Source organism: Rattus norvegicus, chromosome 10, assembly GCF_021556685.1.
Source record: "Rattus norvegicus strain SHRSP/BbbUtx chromosome 10, alternate assembly SHRSP_T2T, whole genome shotgun sequence".
In the NCBI taxonomy this organism is placed as follows: domain Eukaryota; kingdom Metazoa; phylum Chordata; class Mammalia; order Rodentia; family Muridae; genus Rattus; species Rattus norvegicus.
This window is the reverse complement of record NC_141543.1, coordinates 85,807,705-85,825,690: the sequence shown is the minus strand read 5'-3', so window position 1 is coordinate 85,825,690 and position 17,986 is coordinate 85,807,705. Positions and strand designations below refer to the sequence as shown.

The window sequence follows — 17,986 nt, the reverse complement described above, 5'->3', positions numbered from 1 at the left end:
ACCTCTGGAAGAGCACTGAGTGCTCTTAACCACTGAGCCATCTCTCCGGCCTTCTCCCTCTCCACCTTTTGTTCTCCCTCTTCCTATCTCTCCATCCCCACTGAATCACCTGACTGGCCTAAAAGGTTTGTTTTGTTTAAGGTATATTTATGTCATTTTTATTTCTATGAGTATTAATTGGCCTCATGTATGTACACCATATGCATGCATGATGCCCTCAGAGTTCAGAAGATGGGATGATCTAAAAGTAGACTTTCAGATGATTATGAGCCATCTTCTATGAAGATGCTGGACACAGAATCCAGGTCCAAGGACAGCTGCTCCTAACCCCTGAGTCACCTCCCCAGACATTTCCCCTCCTGACACCCAAAGGGTTTCTGTGTGAAGTCTTGGCTGTCCAGGAACCCCCTCCGTAGCCCAGGCTAGCCTCAGAGATCCACCTCTTTCTGTCCTGAGTGCTGGGGAATTAAAGGCTTGTGCTAACACCACTGGGCTTTTGAAATTTAACCCTGGCTGTCCCGGATCCAATAGATTGTAGTTTTGAACTCACAGAGCTGTGCCTGCTTAGAGATGGGATTAAAGGTGTGTGGTCTTGCCCTGCTCTAAACACTATTTAAGCACAGAACAACAGACTAAATTTTAGAGTGCTCTGCTCCATCCAACTCACCAAGTTGGTAAATCAAACTCTCTAACCTCCCAATTCCTCCAACCTCAAACTCAACAAGGCCAGCTCCTCTCTACTTCTCTTCCCTGAGCTCTGGCTAGGCTCTAAGACCTGGTCCAGCCCAACACCACTGCTGGGCCCCATAGGATGAGAGAAGTTGGTAAGGTCTTGCCCAGTTCCTGGGTCCTTACACATCTAAGCTCATTGGCCCTCCTGACAGGATGCAGGAAGCCTGGGTCCCAGGAGCCCTCACCATGATCTTCGGAACACTATTCGGATTGCAAGGAGTAAGCTCCAATGAGGTAAGCAGGACTCTGTGACTTTGGAGGACTCTTTGGGGGCAGAGGCTTGCCTTGGAGCCCTGTCTCAGCTTTATCTTGACAGGAATTCCCTTAACGGCAGGCATTGGTAACTTCATTCCTACTCTGTTTGGGGAAAGTGGAAGTAGGGTCCACAAGGAGGCCCTGGGTAACCTGGGCCCCTATTTTTGGCAGGACTGTGTTTTTAACTGGGATCTGGCTCCAAGCACAGCCCTGAATAGGGGCTCTGACACCCGGTTTAGCCTTTGCATGCCTCTGAGTCAGGCTGAGGATCCTGAGATCTTGCTTGTCTGGATTAGGTATCTCTGCTTCCCTGACCCTGCATGACATTGTGGTGTAGTTTATTGGTTCACTCTGACTTATCTACTTGTGTACCAGGGAGGTGGAGGTTCTCTCACTTCTCTAATTAGTTTGAATTTGATCACACAGTCAACATGGCTACCTAGGCTGGGTGACCTCCTGCTGTGATCTCAGGGAGGCTGGATTGGAGCTCTCTTTCTCTTCAAACTCTTTAAGTGACTTGGGTTGGTAGGTTTTCCTGAGAAGTGGTCAGAAGAAGCCTTTTAAACCTACAATCTTTTGGTTTCTTTTGTTTTTTGAGACATGGTTCCTCTAGCTGAGGATATACTAGAACTCGTTAGTCCAGGATGGCCTCAACTCTGCCACTGCCTCTGGAGTACTGGGATCAAATTTACAATCTTGGTTGATAATATTCTGGGTGGTGGGCCTGTGGTAAGTGACTTCCCATGTCAGCTCCCCAGAACAGTGCTCATTGGCTGTTTGAAGCCCCTAATTCTCCATCCAAGGCCACGTATGAGTGAACCCAGGTTCAAGACTCTTCCCATCTGGGACCTCCCCATCCTTTTTGACCCTCTCTGCAGATCCAATTACAAGTGTTGTCAAAACACCAATCAGATCTGATAAATCCATGGTTACTAATATTCAGGCTCCCAACCATCCTGATCTGACCACATGGTTAAGGGGGGTCAGGGAATAATCTGGATCCAGATTATTAAACCTGTCATTTTTTTTTACACAGGCTGACACTATGTAGATTGTACTAACTGTGAATTCGCCATAGACCTGCATTGGTATCTCAGCATTGGAATTAAAAGGAGTTAGGTGCTGGGTCTACCATGCCTGCCTTCACTGCTGTTTAAATGTAGTTAGCAGAGGAGCCCAGTGGTGTCAGCAGCACACACCTTTATTCCCTGCACTGGGGAGGCCGAGGCAGGTGGATCTGACTCCTAGGCCAGCTTGGTCTACAGAGCCTGTTCCAGGACAGCCAGGGGTGCACAGAGAAATCTTGACTTGAAAAAAATACAGTCCAAGACAAGACAGTGTTATTTGCACAAGTGGGGAGAGAAGAGAGAGAGAGAGAGAGAGAGAGAGAGAGAGAGAGAGAGAGAGAGAGAGAGAGAGAGAGAAGAATGTAAGAATGGAGGAGGAGGGAGATGGGGAGGGAGGGAGGGAGGGAGGGAGGGAGGGAGGGAGGGAGGGAGGGAGGGAGGGAGAGAGCAAGAGAAAGGAGCATGTGTATGAGTTCCTGGGCCCTTGTTTCTTCAGCTTTCTGTACCCATCCTTAACAAAGAACACAGGGACTGTGAGCATTGAGAGGAGATGACCCACCTGTGACTGTCACCTGTCCTTTCCTCTTCTCTTTTTTTTTTTGGTTCTTTTTTGCGGAGCTGGGGACCGAACCCAGGGCCTTGCGCTTCCTAGGCAAGCGCTCTACCACTGAGCTAAATCCCCAACCCCTCCTCTTCTCTTTAACAAGAGAAAGGCTATTGTAAGGATCATTAGAAAAGCCAAGCTGCCTTCCTAGTCTTCATTGGTTGGCACAGCGTCTACCTCTAAATGCCCTAGAAACTGTGGAGTTCTCAGATTGGAGGCATGCACCACCACACATGGTGATGTTTTGAAGTGAAGTAGCCAGAGAGGGCAATGCCTGAATACCTGGAGGAAGAGAGTTCTAATTAAGAGCTTACACAGTACTGCTAATGACAGCATGGATTCTGTATGGAGACACTGAGCGTCTCAAAATACTGAAGGATACAGGGCAAGGGTTTGCCATGGGGACCTGAGGATGGATAGGACAGAGTGTGTTTAGTGAACTCCCAGAGTGGTGTCGACTGATGACAGTGAGTCAAGGGTGTAGGTGCAACGTGGTGCTTAGGTTGCTTTCTGGGAGTCTCTGAATCTAAGGAACCACTATGGGAAGCTTCATAGGACAATTTCCAAGAGGGAGCCAGGGTTAGGGTGACCATCTTTAATCCAGAAGATTGAGGCAAAGACAAGTAGATCTCTGAATTCCAGGCTAGCCAGGACAAGCCAGTAGACCCTTGCCTGTGTCAATACAACTTGTTAGGGGGCTCCCTTGGTAAGTCAAGATTTTAAGCCTAGCACTTGGGTAGGCAGAGGTAGGCTTCTGTTTTTGAACCTGGACATGGTAGTTGGAGGGAGGGCCTGTCTGAAACGATATACTATATCTAGCTTTAGTTCTTATTGAGACATAGTTTCTTGTTTCCTATATGGCCTCACCTTGCTTGTGCAGCCGTGGATAGTCCTGCCTTTTCTTGAGTTCTGTACTAAATAGCAAGTACTATTGCCATGCTGAACAAGCACTCTAATATCCCAGACCCAACTCCCAGTCTTTGACCTCTGACCTCTGTCTTTTTCCTCCCACAGACTGTGAATAACTGTGAAGACCTGTAAGTATGGGATGTTGTCGATGATGTCAGTAAAGGCAGGGGGGTTAGGTGTGTGCTCAGATTTGGCCCTGGATAAGGTGACAGACACCTAATTAAAATCACTATGCTGAAACCACAGCCCCTGTCACCTTACCCAACCATGGGATCTGCAGGTCTGTAACTCTTGTTAATTCCCAACCTTCCATAGGTGGGAGGGTGGAGACAAATGGTCAGTATCGCACTCCTGCCTCCCGTGTAAGATCCTCAGCAGACCAGTCTGCCTGAGGAACAAGTGCACACTACTACCATGGAGAACTGTGAACCCAGGTCTCAGGTCCATACCCCAATCCCTCCCAGGGAACCCCAGAGGGATCTGTACCCCCACACACTAAGGGTGACTTGCACTTGTGGGCCTAGGTGTCTAGGGAAGCAGGGACCCTTTGCTTTGAGGCTGCGATGTCATCAGTATCTCCCCATGCTTTTTCGTCCTGACTAGACACTGCCCCAAAGGATTCAGATGCTGTGGGAATGAATGCTGTCACGAAAGCAAGATCTTGGATCCTGAAAATGACCCCCTCAAGTAAGCACAGGTTCACCCCTCCAGGGCATCATTCACTGAGGGCTGGGTTCACCAGAGACAGGGTGAGGTTGAGGGAGGGAGGAGGTTGAGCAAGGGAGCATGGCCTCGGCAATTATGACAATACCATGCCCACCTCCCTAGGATCGTGGTCATCACCTTATTGGTCATCATCGTCCTCCTGTGCATCTGTGGCCTTGTGATGTCCAAGTGCAAACGACTACACCATGACCTCAGAGCAGCTGATCATCAGACTCCTCCAGATGCACCCCCCATCGCGCCCCTAGAGAGCATTTGGGTCACCTCCTTCGATCCCCTACCAACCTACAGTCAGGTGGGTCTTTCTGTCCCCATACCTAATGTGTTTCATAGCCGGCTGTCCAACCTGCTGAAATAATGCTTTGCAGGCTGAGGGACTATGGACTGGGAAGGGCTCTGCCAACCACATTTGTCCTTTTTTAAAGCAGACTCCAAATAAAGCAAATGTGCCTCTTCTCCTGCAGGTTGTCCTGAACTCAACACCCACAGAACCACCTCCTCCCTACAGTCTCAGGCCTGAGCGCCCTACAGGCCACAGGAGAGGGACTCGATATGCTACCATTTGAGCTACGTCACACACAAACCTCTTTCTTGGAGGAAGCCAAAGACCATGGAATGACTGCCTATCCCATCCTGTCATTTGTCCTTTGAATTAATTTATTGATTTTGTATACTACTGTCCCCTCCCCTTTTTTCATGGTAACTATCCTGAATCTGTAATCTCTGTCCCAAAATAAAAGCTGTTCAATTTTTTTCTTTTTTTTTCTTTATTAACTTGAGTATTTCTTATATACATTTCGAGTGTTATTCCCTTTCCCAGGGCTTCCCCTTCCACTGGTGCTCTTACTAGGATATTCATTGCTACCTATGAGGTCAGAGTCCAGGGTCAGTCCATTTATAGTCTTTATGTAGTGGCTTAGTCCCTGGAAGCTCTGGTTGCTTGGCATTGTTGTACATATGGGGTCTCGAGCCCCTTCAAGCTCTTCCAGTTCTTTCTCTGATTCCTTCAATGGGGGTCCTATTCTCAGTTCAGTGGTTTGCTGCTGGCATTCGCCTCTGTATTTGCTGTATTCTGGCTGTGTCTCTAAGGAGCGATCTATATCCGGCTCCTGTCAGTCTGCACTTGTTTGCTTCATCCATCTTGTCTAATTGGGTGGCTGTATATGTATGGGCCACATGTGGGGCAGGCTCTGAATGGGTGTTCCTTCAGTCTCTGTTTTAATCTTTGCCTCTCCCTTCCCTGCCAAGGGTATTCTTTTTCCTCATTTAAAGAAGGAGTGAAGCATTCACATTTTGATCATCCGTCTTGAGTTTCGTTTGTTCTAGGGATCTAGGGTAATTCAAGCATTTGGGCTAATAGCCACTTATCAATGAGTGCATACCATGTATGTCTTTCTGTGATTGGGTTAGCTCACTCAGGATGATATTTTCCAGTTCCAACCATTTGCCTACGAATTTCATAAAGTCGTTTTTGATAGCTGAGTAATATTCCATTGTGTAGATGTACCATATTTTCTGTATCCATTCCTCTGTTGAAGGGCATCTGGGTTCTTTCCAGTTTCTGGCTAATATAAATAAGGCTGCGATGAACATAGTGGAGCACGTGTCTCTTTTATATGTTGAGGCATCTTTTGGGTATATGCCCAAGAGAGGTATAGCTGGATCCTCAGGCAGTTCAATGTCCAATTTTCTGAGGAACCTCCAGACTGATTTCCAGAATGGTTTTACCAGTCTGCAATCCCACCAACAATGGAGGAGTGTTCCTCTTTCTCCGCATCCTCGCCAGCATCTGCTGTCACTTGAGTTTTTGATCTTAGCCATTCTCACTGGTGTGAGGTGAAATCTCAGGGTTGTTTTGATTTGCATTTCCCTTATGACTAAAGATGTTGAACATTTCTTTAGGTGTTTCTCAGCCATTCCGCATTCCTCAGCTGTGAATTCTTTGTTTAGCTCTGAACCCCATTTTTAATAGGGTTATTTGTTTCCCTGCGGTCTAACTTCTTGAGTTCTTTGTATATTTTGGATATAAGGCCTCTATCTGTTGTAGGATTGGTAAAGATCTTTTCCCAATCTGTTGGTAGCCGTTTTGTCCTAACCACAGTGTCCTTTGCCTTACAGAAGCTTTGCAGTTTTATGAGATCCCATTTCTCGATTCTTGATCTTAGAGCGTAAGCCATTGGTGTTTTGTTCAGGAAATTTTTTCCAGTGCCCATGTGTTCCAGATGCTTCCCTAGTTTTTCTTCTATTAGTTTGAGTGTGTCTGGTTTGATGTGGAGGTCCTTGATCCACTTGGACTTAAGCTTTGTACAGGGTGATAAGCATGGATCGATCTGCATTCTTCTACATGTTGCCCTCCAGTTGAACCAGCACCATTTGCTGAAAATGCTATCTTTTTTCCATTGGATGGTTTTGGCTCCTTTGTCAAAAATCAAGTGCCCATAGGTGTGTGGGTTCATTTCTGGGTCTTCAATTCTGTTCCATTGGTCTATCTGTCTGTCTCTGTACCAATACCATGCAGTTTTTATCACTATTGCTCTGTAATACTGCTTGAGTTCAGGGATAGTGATTCCCCCTGAAGTCCTTTTATTGTTGAGGATAGCTTTAGCTATCCTGGGTTTTTTGTTATTCCAGATGAATTTGCAAATTGTTCTGTCTAACTCTTTGAAGAATTGGATTGGTATTTTGATGGGGATTGCATTGAATCTGTAGATTGCTTTTGGTAAAATGGCCATTTTTACTATATTAATCCTGCCAATCCATGAGCATGGGAGATCTTTCCATCTTCTGAGGTCTTCTTCAATTTCTTTCCTCAGTGTCTTGAAGTTCTTATTGTACAGATCTTTTACTTGCTTGGTTAAAGTCACACCGAGGTACTTTATATTATTCGGGTCTATTATGAAGGGTGTCGTTTCCCTAATTTCTTTCTCGGCTTGTTTCTCTTTTGTATAGAGGAAGGAAACTGATTTATTTGAGTTAATTTTATACCCAGCCACTTTGCTGAAGTTGTTTATCAGCTTTAGTAGTTCTCTGGTGGAACTTTTGGGATCACTTAAATATACTATCATATCATCTGCAAATAGTGATATTTTGACCTCTTCTTTTCCAATCTGTATCCCCTTGATCTCCTTTTGTTGTCTGATTGCTCTGGCTAGAACTTCAAGAACTATATTGAATAAGTAGGGAGAGAGTGGGCAGCCTTGTCTAGTCCCTGATTTTAGTGGGATTGCTTCAAGTTTCTCTCCATTTAGTTTAATGTTAGCAACTGGTTTGCTGTATATGGCTTTTACTATGTTTAGGTATGGGCCTTGAATTCCTATTCTTTCCAGGACTTTTATCATGAAGGGGTGTTGAATTTTGTCAAATGCTTTCTCAGCATCTAATGAAATGATCATGTGGTTCTGTTCTTTCAGTTTGTTTATATAATGGATCACGTTGATTGTTTTCCGTATATTAAACCATCCCTGTATGCCTGGGATGAAGCCTACTTGATCATGGTGGATGATTGTTTTGATGTGCTCTTGAATTCGGTTTGCCAGAATTTTATTGAGTATTTTTGCATCGATATTCATAAGGGAAATTGGTCTGAAGTTCTCTTTCTTTGTTGTGTCTTTGTGTGGTTTAGGTATAAGAGTAATTGTGGCTTTGTAGAAGGTATTCGGTAGTGATCCATCTGTTTCAATTTTGTGGAATAGTTTGGATAATATTGGTATGAGGTCTTCTATGAAGGTTTGATAGAATTCTGCACTAAACCCGTCTGGACCTGGGCTCTTTTTGGTTGGGAGACCTTTAATGACTGCTTCTATTTCCTTAGGAGTTATGGGGTTGTTTAACTGGTTTATCTGTTCCTGATTTAACTTCGATACCTGGTATCTTTCTAGGAAATTGTCCATTTCCTGAAGATTTTCAAGTTTTGTTGAATATAGGTTTTTATAGTAAGATCTGATGATTTTTTTAATTTCCTCTGAATCTGTAGTTATGTCTCCCTTTTCATTTCTGATTTTGTTAATTTGGACGCACTCTCTGTGTCCTCTCGTTAGTCTGGCTAAGGGTTTATCTATCTTGTTGATTTTCTCAAAGAACCAACTTTTGGTTCTGTTGATTCTTTCTATGGTCCTTTTTGTTTCTACTTGGTTGATTTCAGCTCTGAGTTTGATTATTTCCTGCCTTCTACTCCTCCTGGGTGTATTTGCTTCTTTTTGTTCTAGAGCTTTTAGGTGTGCTGTCAAGCTGCTGACATATGCTCTTTCCTGTTTCTTTCTGCAGGCACTCAGTGCTATGAGTTTTCCTCTTAGCACAGCTTTCATTGTGTCCCATAAGTTTGGGTATGTTGTACCTTCATTTTCATTAAATTCTAAAAAGTTTTTAATTTCTGTCTTTATTTCTTCCTTGACCAGGTAATCATTGAGTAGAGCATTGTTCAATTTCCACGTATATGTGGGCATTCTTCCCTTATTGTTATTGAAGACCAGTTTTAGGCCGTGGTGGTCCGATAGCACGCATGGGATTATTTCTATCTTTCTGTACCTGTTGAGGCCCGTTTTTTGACCAATTATATGGTCAATTTTGGAGAAAGTACCATGAGGAGCTGAGAAGAAGTATATCCTTTTGCTTTAGGATAGAATGTTCTATAAATATCCGTTAAGTCCATTTGGCTCATGACTTCTCTTAGTCTGTCTACATCTCTGTTTAATTTCTGTTTCCATGATCTGTCCATTGATGAGAGTGGGGTGTTAAAATCTCCCACTATTATTGTGTGAGGTGCAATGTGTGTTTTGAGCTTTAGTAAGGTTTCTTTTACGTATGTAGGTGCCCTTGTATTTGGGGCATAGATATTTAGGATTGAGAGTTCATCTTGGTGGATTTTTCCTTTGATGAATATGAAGTGTCCTTCCTTATCTTTTTTGATGACTTTTAGTTGAAAATTGATTTTATTTGATATTAGAATGGCTACTCCAGCTTGCTTCTTCTGACCATTTGCTTGGGAAGTTGTTTTCCAGCCTTTCACCCCTAGGTAGTGTCTGTCTTTGTCTCTGAGGTGTGTTTCCTGTAGGCAGCAGAATGCAGGGTCCTCGTTGCGTATCCAGTTTGTTAATCTATTTCTTTTTATTGGGGAGTTGAGGCCATTGATGTTGCGAGATATTAAGGAATAGTGATTATTGCTTCCCGTTATATTCATATTTGGATGTGAGGTTATGTTTGTGTGCTTTCATTCTCTTTGTTTTGTTGCCAAGACGATTAATTTCTTGCTTCTTCTAGGGTATAGCTTGCCTCCTTATGTTGGGCTTTACCCTTTATTATCCTTTGTAGTGCTGGATTTGTAGAAAGATATTGTGTAAATTTGGTTTTGTCATGGAATATCTTGGTTTCTCCATCTATGTTAATTGAGAGTTTTGCAGGATACGGTAGCCTGGGCTGGCATTTGTGTTCTCTTAGGGTCTGTATGACATCAGTCCAGGATCTTCTGGCCTTCATAGTTTCTGGCGAAAAGTCTAGTGTGATTCTGATAGGTCTGCCTTTATATGTTACTTGACCTTTTTCCCTTACTGCTTTTAATATTCTTTTTTATTTTGTGCATTTGGTGTTTTGACAATTATGTGACGGGAGGTGTTTCTTCTTCTGGTCCAATCTATTTGGAGTTCTGTAGACTTCTTGTATGTCTATGGGTATCTCTTTTTTTAGGTTAGGGAAGTTTTCTTCTATGATTTTGTTGAAGATATTTACTGGTCCTTTGAGCTGGGAGTCTTCACTCTCTTCTATACCTATTATCCTTAGGTTTGATCTTCTCATTGAGTCCTGGATTTCCTGTATGTTTTGGACCAGTAGCTTTTTCTGCTTTACATTATCTTTGACAGTTGAGTCAATGATTTCTATGGAATCTTCTGCTCCTGAGATTCTCTCTTCCATCTCTTGTATTCTGTTGGTGAAGCTTGTATCTACAGCTCCTTGTCTCTTCTTTTGGTTTTCTATATCCAGGGTTGTTTCCATGTGTTCTTTCTTGATTGCTTCTATTTCCATTTTTAATTCCTTCAACTGTTTGATTGTGTTTTCCTGGAATTCTTTCAGGGATTTTTGTGTCTCCTCTCTATGGGCTTCTACTTGTTTATTTATGTTTTCCTGGAATTCTTTCAGGTATTTTTGCGATTCCTTTCTGTAGGCTTCTACTTGTTTATTAATGTTTTCCTGTGTTTCTCTAAGGGAGTTCTTCACGTCTTTCTTGAAGTCCTCCAGCATCATGATCAAATATGATTTTGAAACTAGATCTTGCTTTTCTGGTGTGTTTGGATATTCCATGTTTGTTTTGGTGGGAGAATTGGGGTCCGATGATGCCATGTAGTCTTGGTTTCTGTTGCTTGGGTTCCTGCGCTTGCCTCTCGCCATCAGATTATCTCTAGTGTTACTTTGTTCTGGTATTTCTGACAGTGGCTAGACTGCCCTATAAGCCTGTGTGTCAGGAGTGCTGTAGACCTGTTTTCCTCTCTTTCAGTCAGTTATGGGGACAGAGTGTTCTGCTTTCGGGCGTGTAGTTTTTCCTCTCTACAGGTCTTCAGTTGTTCCTGTGGGCCTGTGTCTAGAGTTCACCAGGCAGGTCACTTGCAGCAGAAAAGTTGGTCTTACCTGTGGTCCTGAGGCTCAAGTTCACACGCGGGGTGCTGCCCTCGGGCTCTCTGTGGCGGCAGCAACCAGGAAGATCTGAGCCGCCCTTTCCGGGAGCTTCAGTGCATCAGGGTTCCAGATGGCCTTTGGTGTTTTCCTCTGGCGTCTGAGATGTGTGTGCAGAGAGCAGTCTCTTCTGGTTTCCCAGGCTTGTCTGCCTCTCTGAAGGTTTAGCTCTCCCTCCCACGGGATTTGGGTGCAGAGAACAGTTTATCCGGTCTGTTTCCTTCAGGTTCCGGTGGTGTCTCTGGCAGGGGTCCTGCCGCTCCTGTGCCCTCTCCCACGGGAGCCCAGAGGCCTTATACAGTTTCCTCTTGGGCCAGGGATGTGGGCAGGGGTGGGCAGTGTTGGTGGTCTCTTCCGCTCTGCAGCCTCAGGAGTGCCCACCTGATCAGGCGGTTGGGTCTCTCTCTCACGGGGTCTGGGAGGAGAGAGCTGCTGCGGGCCGGGATCCGCGGGTGTGAGACTTCCGGTAAACACAGGAGGTGCCCGGTCCTAGAGGAATTCTGCCTCTGTGTGTCCCGGGCTCACCAGGCAGCTTCCTTGCAGCAGAAAAGTTGGTCTTACCTGTGGTCCCGAGGCTCAAGTTCGCTCGTGGGGTGCTGCCCACAGGCTCTCTGCAGCGGCAGCAACCAGGAAGATATGCGCCGCCCCTTCCGCGAGCTTCAGTGCACCAGGGTTCCAGATGGCCTTTGGTGTTTTCCTCTGGCGTCCGAGATGTGTGTGCAGAGAGCAATCTCTTCTAGTTTCCCAGGCTTATCTGCCTCTCTGAAGGTTTAGCTCTCCCTCCGACGGGATTTGGGTGCAGAGAACTATTTATCCGGTCTGTTTCCTTCAGGTTCCGGCGGTGTCTCCAAAAGCTGTTCAATTTTAATAATTGGCGGAATCTGTAGTGGATATAAAGAAGTCATTGGTCGTGGTCTTCCCATCTAGACTGGACAGCTCACTCTGCCATTCTAGAGCAGCGAGGCTGTGCCTGGAAGACAGTGAAGACTGAGCTGGTCAGACTCTCTGAGACTTCTTCATCCATACCTGTGCTGAGAGGATCTCACTGCACCTCTATAGCAATGCAAAAACCACAGGTGCCCAGGTTCTGTCTGGCTGCTGAGTGCTGATGGGGACCAGTTCAGAGGCTAAGGGGACACTTCAGCTTCTTCCAATGGTGACTGACTGCCCTGAGCACCTGCTAGGAGGATGGAGAATCCAGGATGTGAAGGAAAGCTTAGACCTTGTGTTTCCTGGGATCTTGGGGGCTCAAAAGAAATGACCTGGAAAGACAATACAATTCTACTCTATTCCTCTGACATGATTTCCTAGCAGACCAGAACTGGATTAATCATGGGACTATTAGGGAGTAACAATTCAGAAAACAACCTTCGAGAGAAGGTAAAGTTGGGAGAAAGCTTGGAGAAGCATGAATAGAAATGTGTGGAGTGAGGTCTAGGGAACACTTCTTTTCACCTCCTTTCCTAGAATCTCTTGGATGTAGTGGGGGGCTGACCCCACCTTGTACCTTCTGTTGAGAGTGGGTTCCAGGCATTAGTGCTACAGCCCACCCACGGTGAACTCCTAAAGAGAAGAAGGGTTTGTCCAGAGGCTGAGGTACTGAGGCCATCTTGGAGCTTGGAGTGTGCACAGGCTGTGGAAGGGAATGGAGACAGTTCCTGTTGGAGGTGCCTGGACACCTACTGTGGTCTTTACTGTGGTTCCTGCAGGGGGCTGAAGGCCAATGTTTCTCTGCAGACAGACAGCACTAGGGAAACTCACTGCTTAGGTGTGCAGGCAGGGCAGGGGGCTGTCCTGGACTCACTCTGTAGAGCAGGCTGCTGCAAGTGCGGGATCCTCTGGCTGCCACAGAAGATGGCAAGACAGGGAATCCAGGGACATTCAGGTTCTGAGCGAGAGCAGTAGATGCTGACAAATATTACTGTGCAGGGAGAAGAAGTCGTGATGGAGGGAGTGTGGGTAGACAGGTTTGTTTTGATGTGGGAGTCTTTCTAAAGGAGGAGGGACACCTCAGCCTCCTTCTCCCCTACCATATTGAAGATGGTCTAGGGCTTTCCAATCAGTTCCTGACCTGCAGAGAATGGCTCTCCTGAAGTTCATTGGCTGGAAAATCATGTTCAAAATGTGCATTCATCGGTGTTGTGGGAGGGTCACAGGTCCCATGGTGTTTCAGATGGTTATGAATTGCCATGCTGGTGTTGGGAATTGTACTTAAGTACTGAAAAGTAGCAGGCATTAATAACCACTGAGCCTTCTCTCCAGGTGTCTGACAGAGTCTTTTCCCACTCAGTTTCTGAGCGTTTCGAGAAGTGTTAGGGTTTAGAGAAGTCATGGTGTCACAGGTGAGCCTACACTGTAGCGCTCTAAGCTCAGGTTGATCCACTCACCTGCCACTGCTGTTGTTGGCGATCATCTCATATTACTGGCATCTCCACTAGGCTGGGGTCCTCACAATGAAGTAGCCATCATCCATATCCTCTCATATGCTCTCTTCATGGTGCCAAGCCTTGGTTCCTTTGTATGACCTCTTCTGTCCTGGACCATCAACTGCAACTGAAACTGCACCTTCATCAACGGCCTTCCATGCTCTCTCACAATTCCAAGCCTCAGGGGTTCTTCATCACTGCTTTGTGCCTTCAAAACCAGTACCACCTGGGTGACTCTCACACATTAGCAAGTACAGCTGCAGCATGTGGTACAACCTTGGCTATCCCTGAACACAGCAACTTTGAGCTCACTGGAAATACTTCCCCTCACCTCAGGGACAATGGTCTCTTCTTAATCACAGCTCATTGCTCAGCTCCAGTTAAACAACATCAGTCGTCCCTGTCATCCATTCTGTTTCTATCTGGGAAGCCAGAGCCACATGGAAGAACCAGCTGAGTTCTGCTGAGCGCCATCAAGACCATGACCCGCTCCCCCATTCCATTCCCAGCGTTCTGTTTCCCATGTCCCACTCTGCCTAAGCTTTGATTTCCTGGACCTTGCTCTGCAGGCTGTCCTGGTACTAATAGACCTGCAGGGCTCAGTCTCCTGTAACGCTTGTATTAAAGGTGTGTGTTATTATCCCTGGGATTAACCTTTTCTTCACCTAGAGCCTGCTTTGTCCCAGGATGGTATTGAACTCATGTCCTGGGCCTTTTCTCCTGGGATAAAAGGTGTGTACCACCATGCCTGCATCTACATTTTGCTGTGTAGGATCTTACCTGAACGTAAACACAAAATTAAATTCAATCATCTTTATCATAGAATTCAGCTCCATAGCACTTCCTGGTGCTCCTTTAGTACTCGAAGTGTACATTATTTTTTTTATTTTTCCTTTTTCAGCTTGTAAGCTTATTGAAAACTCAGTTCAGGAGTAATAACCAAAGAACAAAGACTTTGCAGAGACTTCCCATGTCAAAGAATATTATCTGAGTCTCTTCCTCTGAGCCTGAGGTAGACTCTTCAGTCAAGGGCCAAAAGTAGCCACATTCTTCTAAACCAAAACAGTACATCAACAGTATCTAAGACACATGTTTAAAGACTTCACTGGAACCTCATGGCCCAAGTCTCAACAAGTCACATCAGTGTCAGTACAAACTTCTTCCATATTCCTACTAGGATGGCCCAATGATCCCCATTTAAAACATTCCAGTGCTTTGGATATTTAAAGCTCTAAAATCCATATTCATCCAAACAAAGGCATATTCAGACCTATGACAGCAGTACCCCAGTTCTGGTACCGACTTCTCTGTTAGTTAGGGTTTCACCTCATTGAACGGACACCATGACCAAGTCACCTCTATAAAGACATTTCACTGGGGCTGGGTAACAGGTTCAGATGTCCAGTTCATATCATGGAGGCAGGAATATGGCAGCCCCAAGGCAGGCATACTGCAAGAAGAATGGAGGACTTCTTCATCTTCATCATAAACAAGCTGAACAGTAAGTTCAAGCCAGATAGGATGAGGGTCTCCAAGCCAAATGTCACAGCGACACTCCTACTCTGACAAGGCCACAGTTTGCAATACTGCCAATCTGGGCCAAGCACATGCCAACCATCACACAAGAAAAACTTTATGTTATCTCAATACAACTTTAATCTCCTCCCCTCTCCTCTGACAACAATACATGGAGGTTGGATGGATGCCAGACACTCACATGAAATAACCCCTGTTCCATACTGCCTTACAGAGACATGTGTACCAGACCCTTCCCTTCATTTCTCCAGCCCACCCACCCCAACACTCTTGTCAACTACACAGAGTGTCTGGCCTTCTCCTGTTTCATCAGATATAATTGCAGAGGGGGCTCCCGGTCTGGCTTGGTGGCAGGCAGCAGGGAATGAAGACCACAGAAGTCTCTCTCAGGACACAGACAGACACATGGGGCCGGGGCAGTGGCCGGAGGGCCAGAAATCCAACTTAGCAACAATTTCTCTCAAGAGGGCAGAAGTGTGAATGTTGTTGGGAAATATCAGCACTGTCCCAAGGGGGTTCCAGCATGAGACACACCCACCTCCCACCTTTTGTATCCCTAGCCTCAGTCTCCAGAGAATTAAAATAGAACGAGGATTCTCTGGGAACAGATCCCAATTGCACTTGGGCTGGCTCTGGAAGCTTCGGATATTGAGTATTAAAGGAGCCATGGATAATGAGAAAGAGAGGCAGATAGTGGGAGAGACGACAGGACAATTCCTTGCAGGAGAATGAGGGAGCTGCAGGGTCCCTGAGACACAGTTGGTGATGGAAACAGCAGGACAACAGAGGGGCCCAAACAGATACCTTTGGAAGTGGCACCCATTAGGACAGTAAAGTTGGAAAACACATACTGGGAGAGAAGGTGAGGCTTGGAGAATCTCTTAGTATGACAGGTAATAAAGGGACCAGAAATAAGGAGAGGCTTCCTAGGAGTTACCTGTATCCCACAGCCAAGTTACAGAGGACAGGGAACAGGGCATGTGCGATGCACATAGCATTCACAGCAGAGCCTCCAAGGGTCACCTTCCTGTGTCAGCAGACCAGACAGCAACCCAGTCACTAAGTCCTTATGCCCCTTCCTCTAGCTCAGATGCCACACACATGTCTGTCTTCCACCCTTGACAGTCAGCCTACATCCACCAGTCTGCTTGCTTTCTCGTAAGGACTCAGAGCCTCTCAAGTCATGACCTAAATGTCTGGGCCCACCTAGCCGCTGGCCTATGCTGTTACCTGGTGGCCATATTCTCACTCCCTGATTCTGAACATGAATCCCACCTGGCCTGCTCATCACCGTGAGGGACACCAACTTTTTGGGCACAATGGACAAAGTGCTTAGCCACGATTTTTTCTTCAGACAGAAAGGAAAGATACCAACATCTCCCCACAAATTACAGAACAGAGGGAACACTAATAACACAGTGCTGTGGGGAACGCTGTGCCAAAGTGTTTCTTCCCCAACTCAGGGTCTTTTCCTCCTCTCTTGGTCAAAGCACAAAGGAATGGCCCCTTTTATGTGACACATACCCCATTAACCTTCTCCTGCAATGACTTGCCTTTCCCCAGTCTCTGCCTCCTTCCCATCATATGCCTCCCTATTTCTGGACAAGGACATCACAATTCAGTGTTGAGAGGATCTCTCCTGTTTTCTGTATTGATTTTGATTTCTTGAGACAGGGTGTCTCTGAGTAACCTTGGTTATCCTCCAACGCCCTCTTGAGACCAGGCTAGCATTGAGCTCAACGATCTGCCTACTTTAACTCCCACATTCTGGGACTAACGCTGTGTTTCACCACCCCTTGGGTTGAATTTAAAATTTTCATTTAAAGGGTATTTTATATGGGATAGATGTGGCACATGTGTTTAATCCCCATCCTCTGGATACCTATGGGGTGTGTATCTTCAGTTGGAGGCCTGCCTGGCCTACAGAGTGAGTTCCAGGACAACGAGAGCTACACACAGAAACACTGAATGGAAAAAGTAAAAGAATAATAAGAATCATTTAAATTATAATTTTTCATTCATGCACACCCTCACTAGCTCTCTCCTTCTTCACCTTTTTTTTAAAGATTTATTTATATTTTATATATAACTACGCTGTTAACTGTCTTCAGTCACACCAGAAGAGGGCATCAGATCCCATTTCACATAGTTGTGAGCCACCATGTCAACTCAGAGCTTCCCACGAAGTCAACTCTGGAAGAACACTGAGTGCTCTTAACCACTGAGCAATCTCTCCAGCCCTCTCCCTCTCCACCTTTTGTTCTCCCTCTTCCTATCTCTCCATCCCCACTGAATCACCTGACTGACCTTAAAGGTTTGTTTTGTTTAAGGTATATTTATGTCATTTTTATTTCTATGAGTATTGATTGGCCTCATGTATGTACACCATATGCCTGCATGATGCCCTCAGAGTTCAGAAGATGGGATGATCTAAAAGTAGACTTTCAGATGATTATGAGCCATCTTCTATGAAGATGCTGGACACAGAATCCAGGTCCAAGGACAGCTGCTCCTAACCCCTGAGTCACCTCCCCAGACATTTCCCCTCCTGACACCCAAAGGGTTTCTGTGTGAAGTCTTGGCTGTCCAGGAACCCCCTCCGTAGCCCAGGCTAGCCTCAGAGATCCACCTCTTTCTGTCCTGAGTGCTGGGGAATTAAAGGCTTGTGCTAACACCACTGGGCTTTTGAAATTTAACCCTGGCTGTCCCGGATCCAATAGATTGTAGTTTTGAACTCACAGAGCTGTGCCTGCTTAGAGATGGGATTAAAGGTGTGTGGTCTTGCCCTGCTCTAAACACTATTTAAGCACAGAACAACAGACTAAGTTCTAGAGTGTTCTGCTCCATCCAACTCACCAAGTTGGTAAATCAAACTCTCTAACCTCCCAATTCCTCCATCCTCAAACTCAACAAGGCCAGACCCTCTCTACTTCTCTTCCCTGAGCTCTGGCTAGGCTCTAAGACCTGGTCCAGCCCAACACCACTGCTGGGCCCCATAGGAGGAGAGAAGTTGGTAAGGTCTTGCCCAGTTCCTGGGTCCTTACACATCTAAGCTCATTGGCCCTCCTGTCAGG

The 17,986-nt window shown here is 45.7% G+C and overlaps 1 protein-coding gene across 1 annotated transcript; it reads left to right on the top strand.

Annotated features, from left to right (window-relative positions):
* The first annotated feature begins 885 nt into the window (after positions 1-885).
* On the top strand, positions 886-4,648 carry LOC148003060 (transmembrane protein 92-like). Its single transcript, XM_087575159.1, has 4 exons — positions 886-966; positions 3,673-3,695; positions 4,171-4,254; positions 4,396-4,648. The coding sequence occupies exons 1-4, from the start codon at positions 886-888 to the stop codon at positions 4,646-4,648; spliced, it is 441 nt and encodes a 146-aa protein (XP_087431285.1).
* Positions 4,649-17,986: the final 13,338 nt, after the last annotated feature.

What these genes read in the sequence shown, in the direction of transcription:
- LOC148003060 (XM_087575159.1), top strand. Translation starts at nt 886, where the DNA reads ATGCAGGAAGCCTGGGTCCCAGGAGCCCTCACCATGATCTTCGGAACA. An exon ending in AAGGAGTAAGCTCCAATGAG is followed by an intron (nt 967 to 3,672) that starts GTAAGCAGGACT and finishes TTCCTCCCACAG; the next exon opens with ACTGTGAATAACTGTGAAGA. An exon ending in GTGAATAACTGTGAAGACCT is followed by an intron (nt 3,696 to 4,170) that starts GTAAGTATGGGA and finishes CGTCCTGACTAG; the next exon opens with ACACTGCCCCAAAGGATTCA.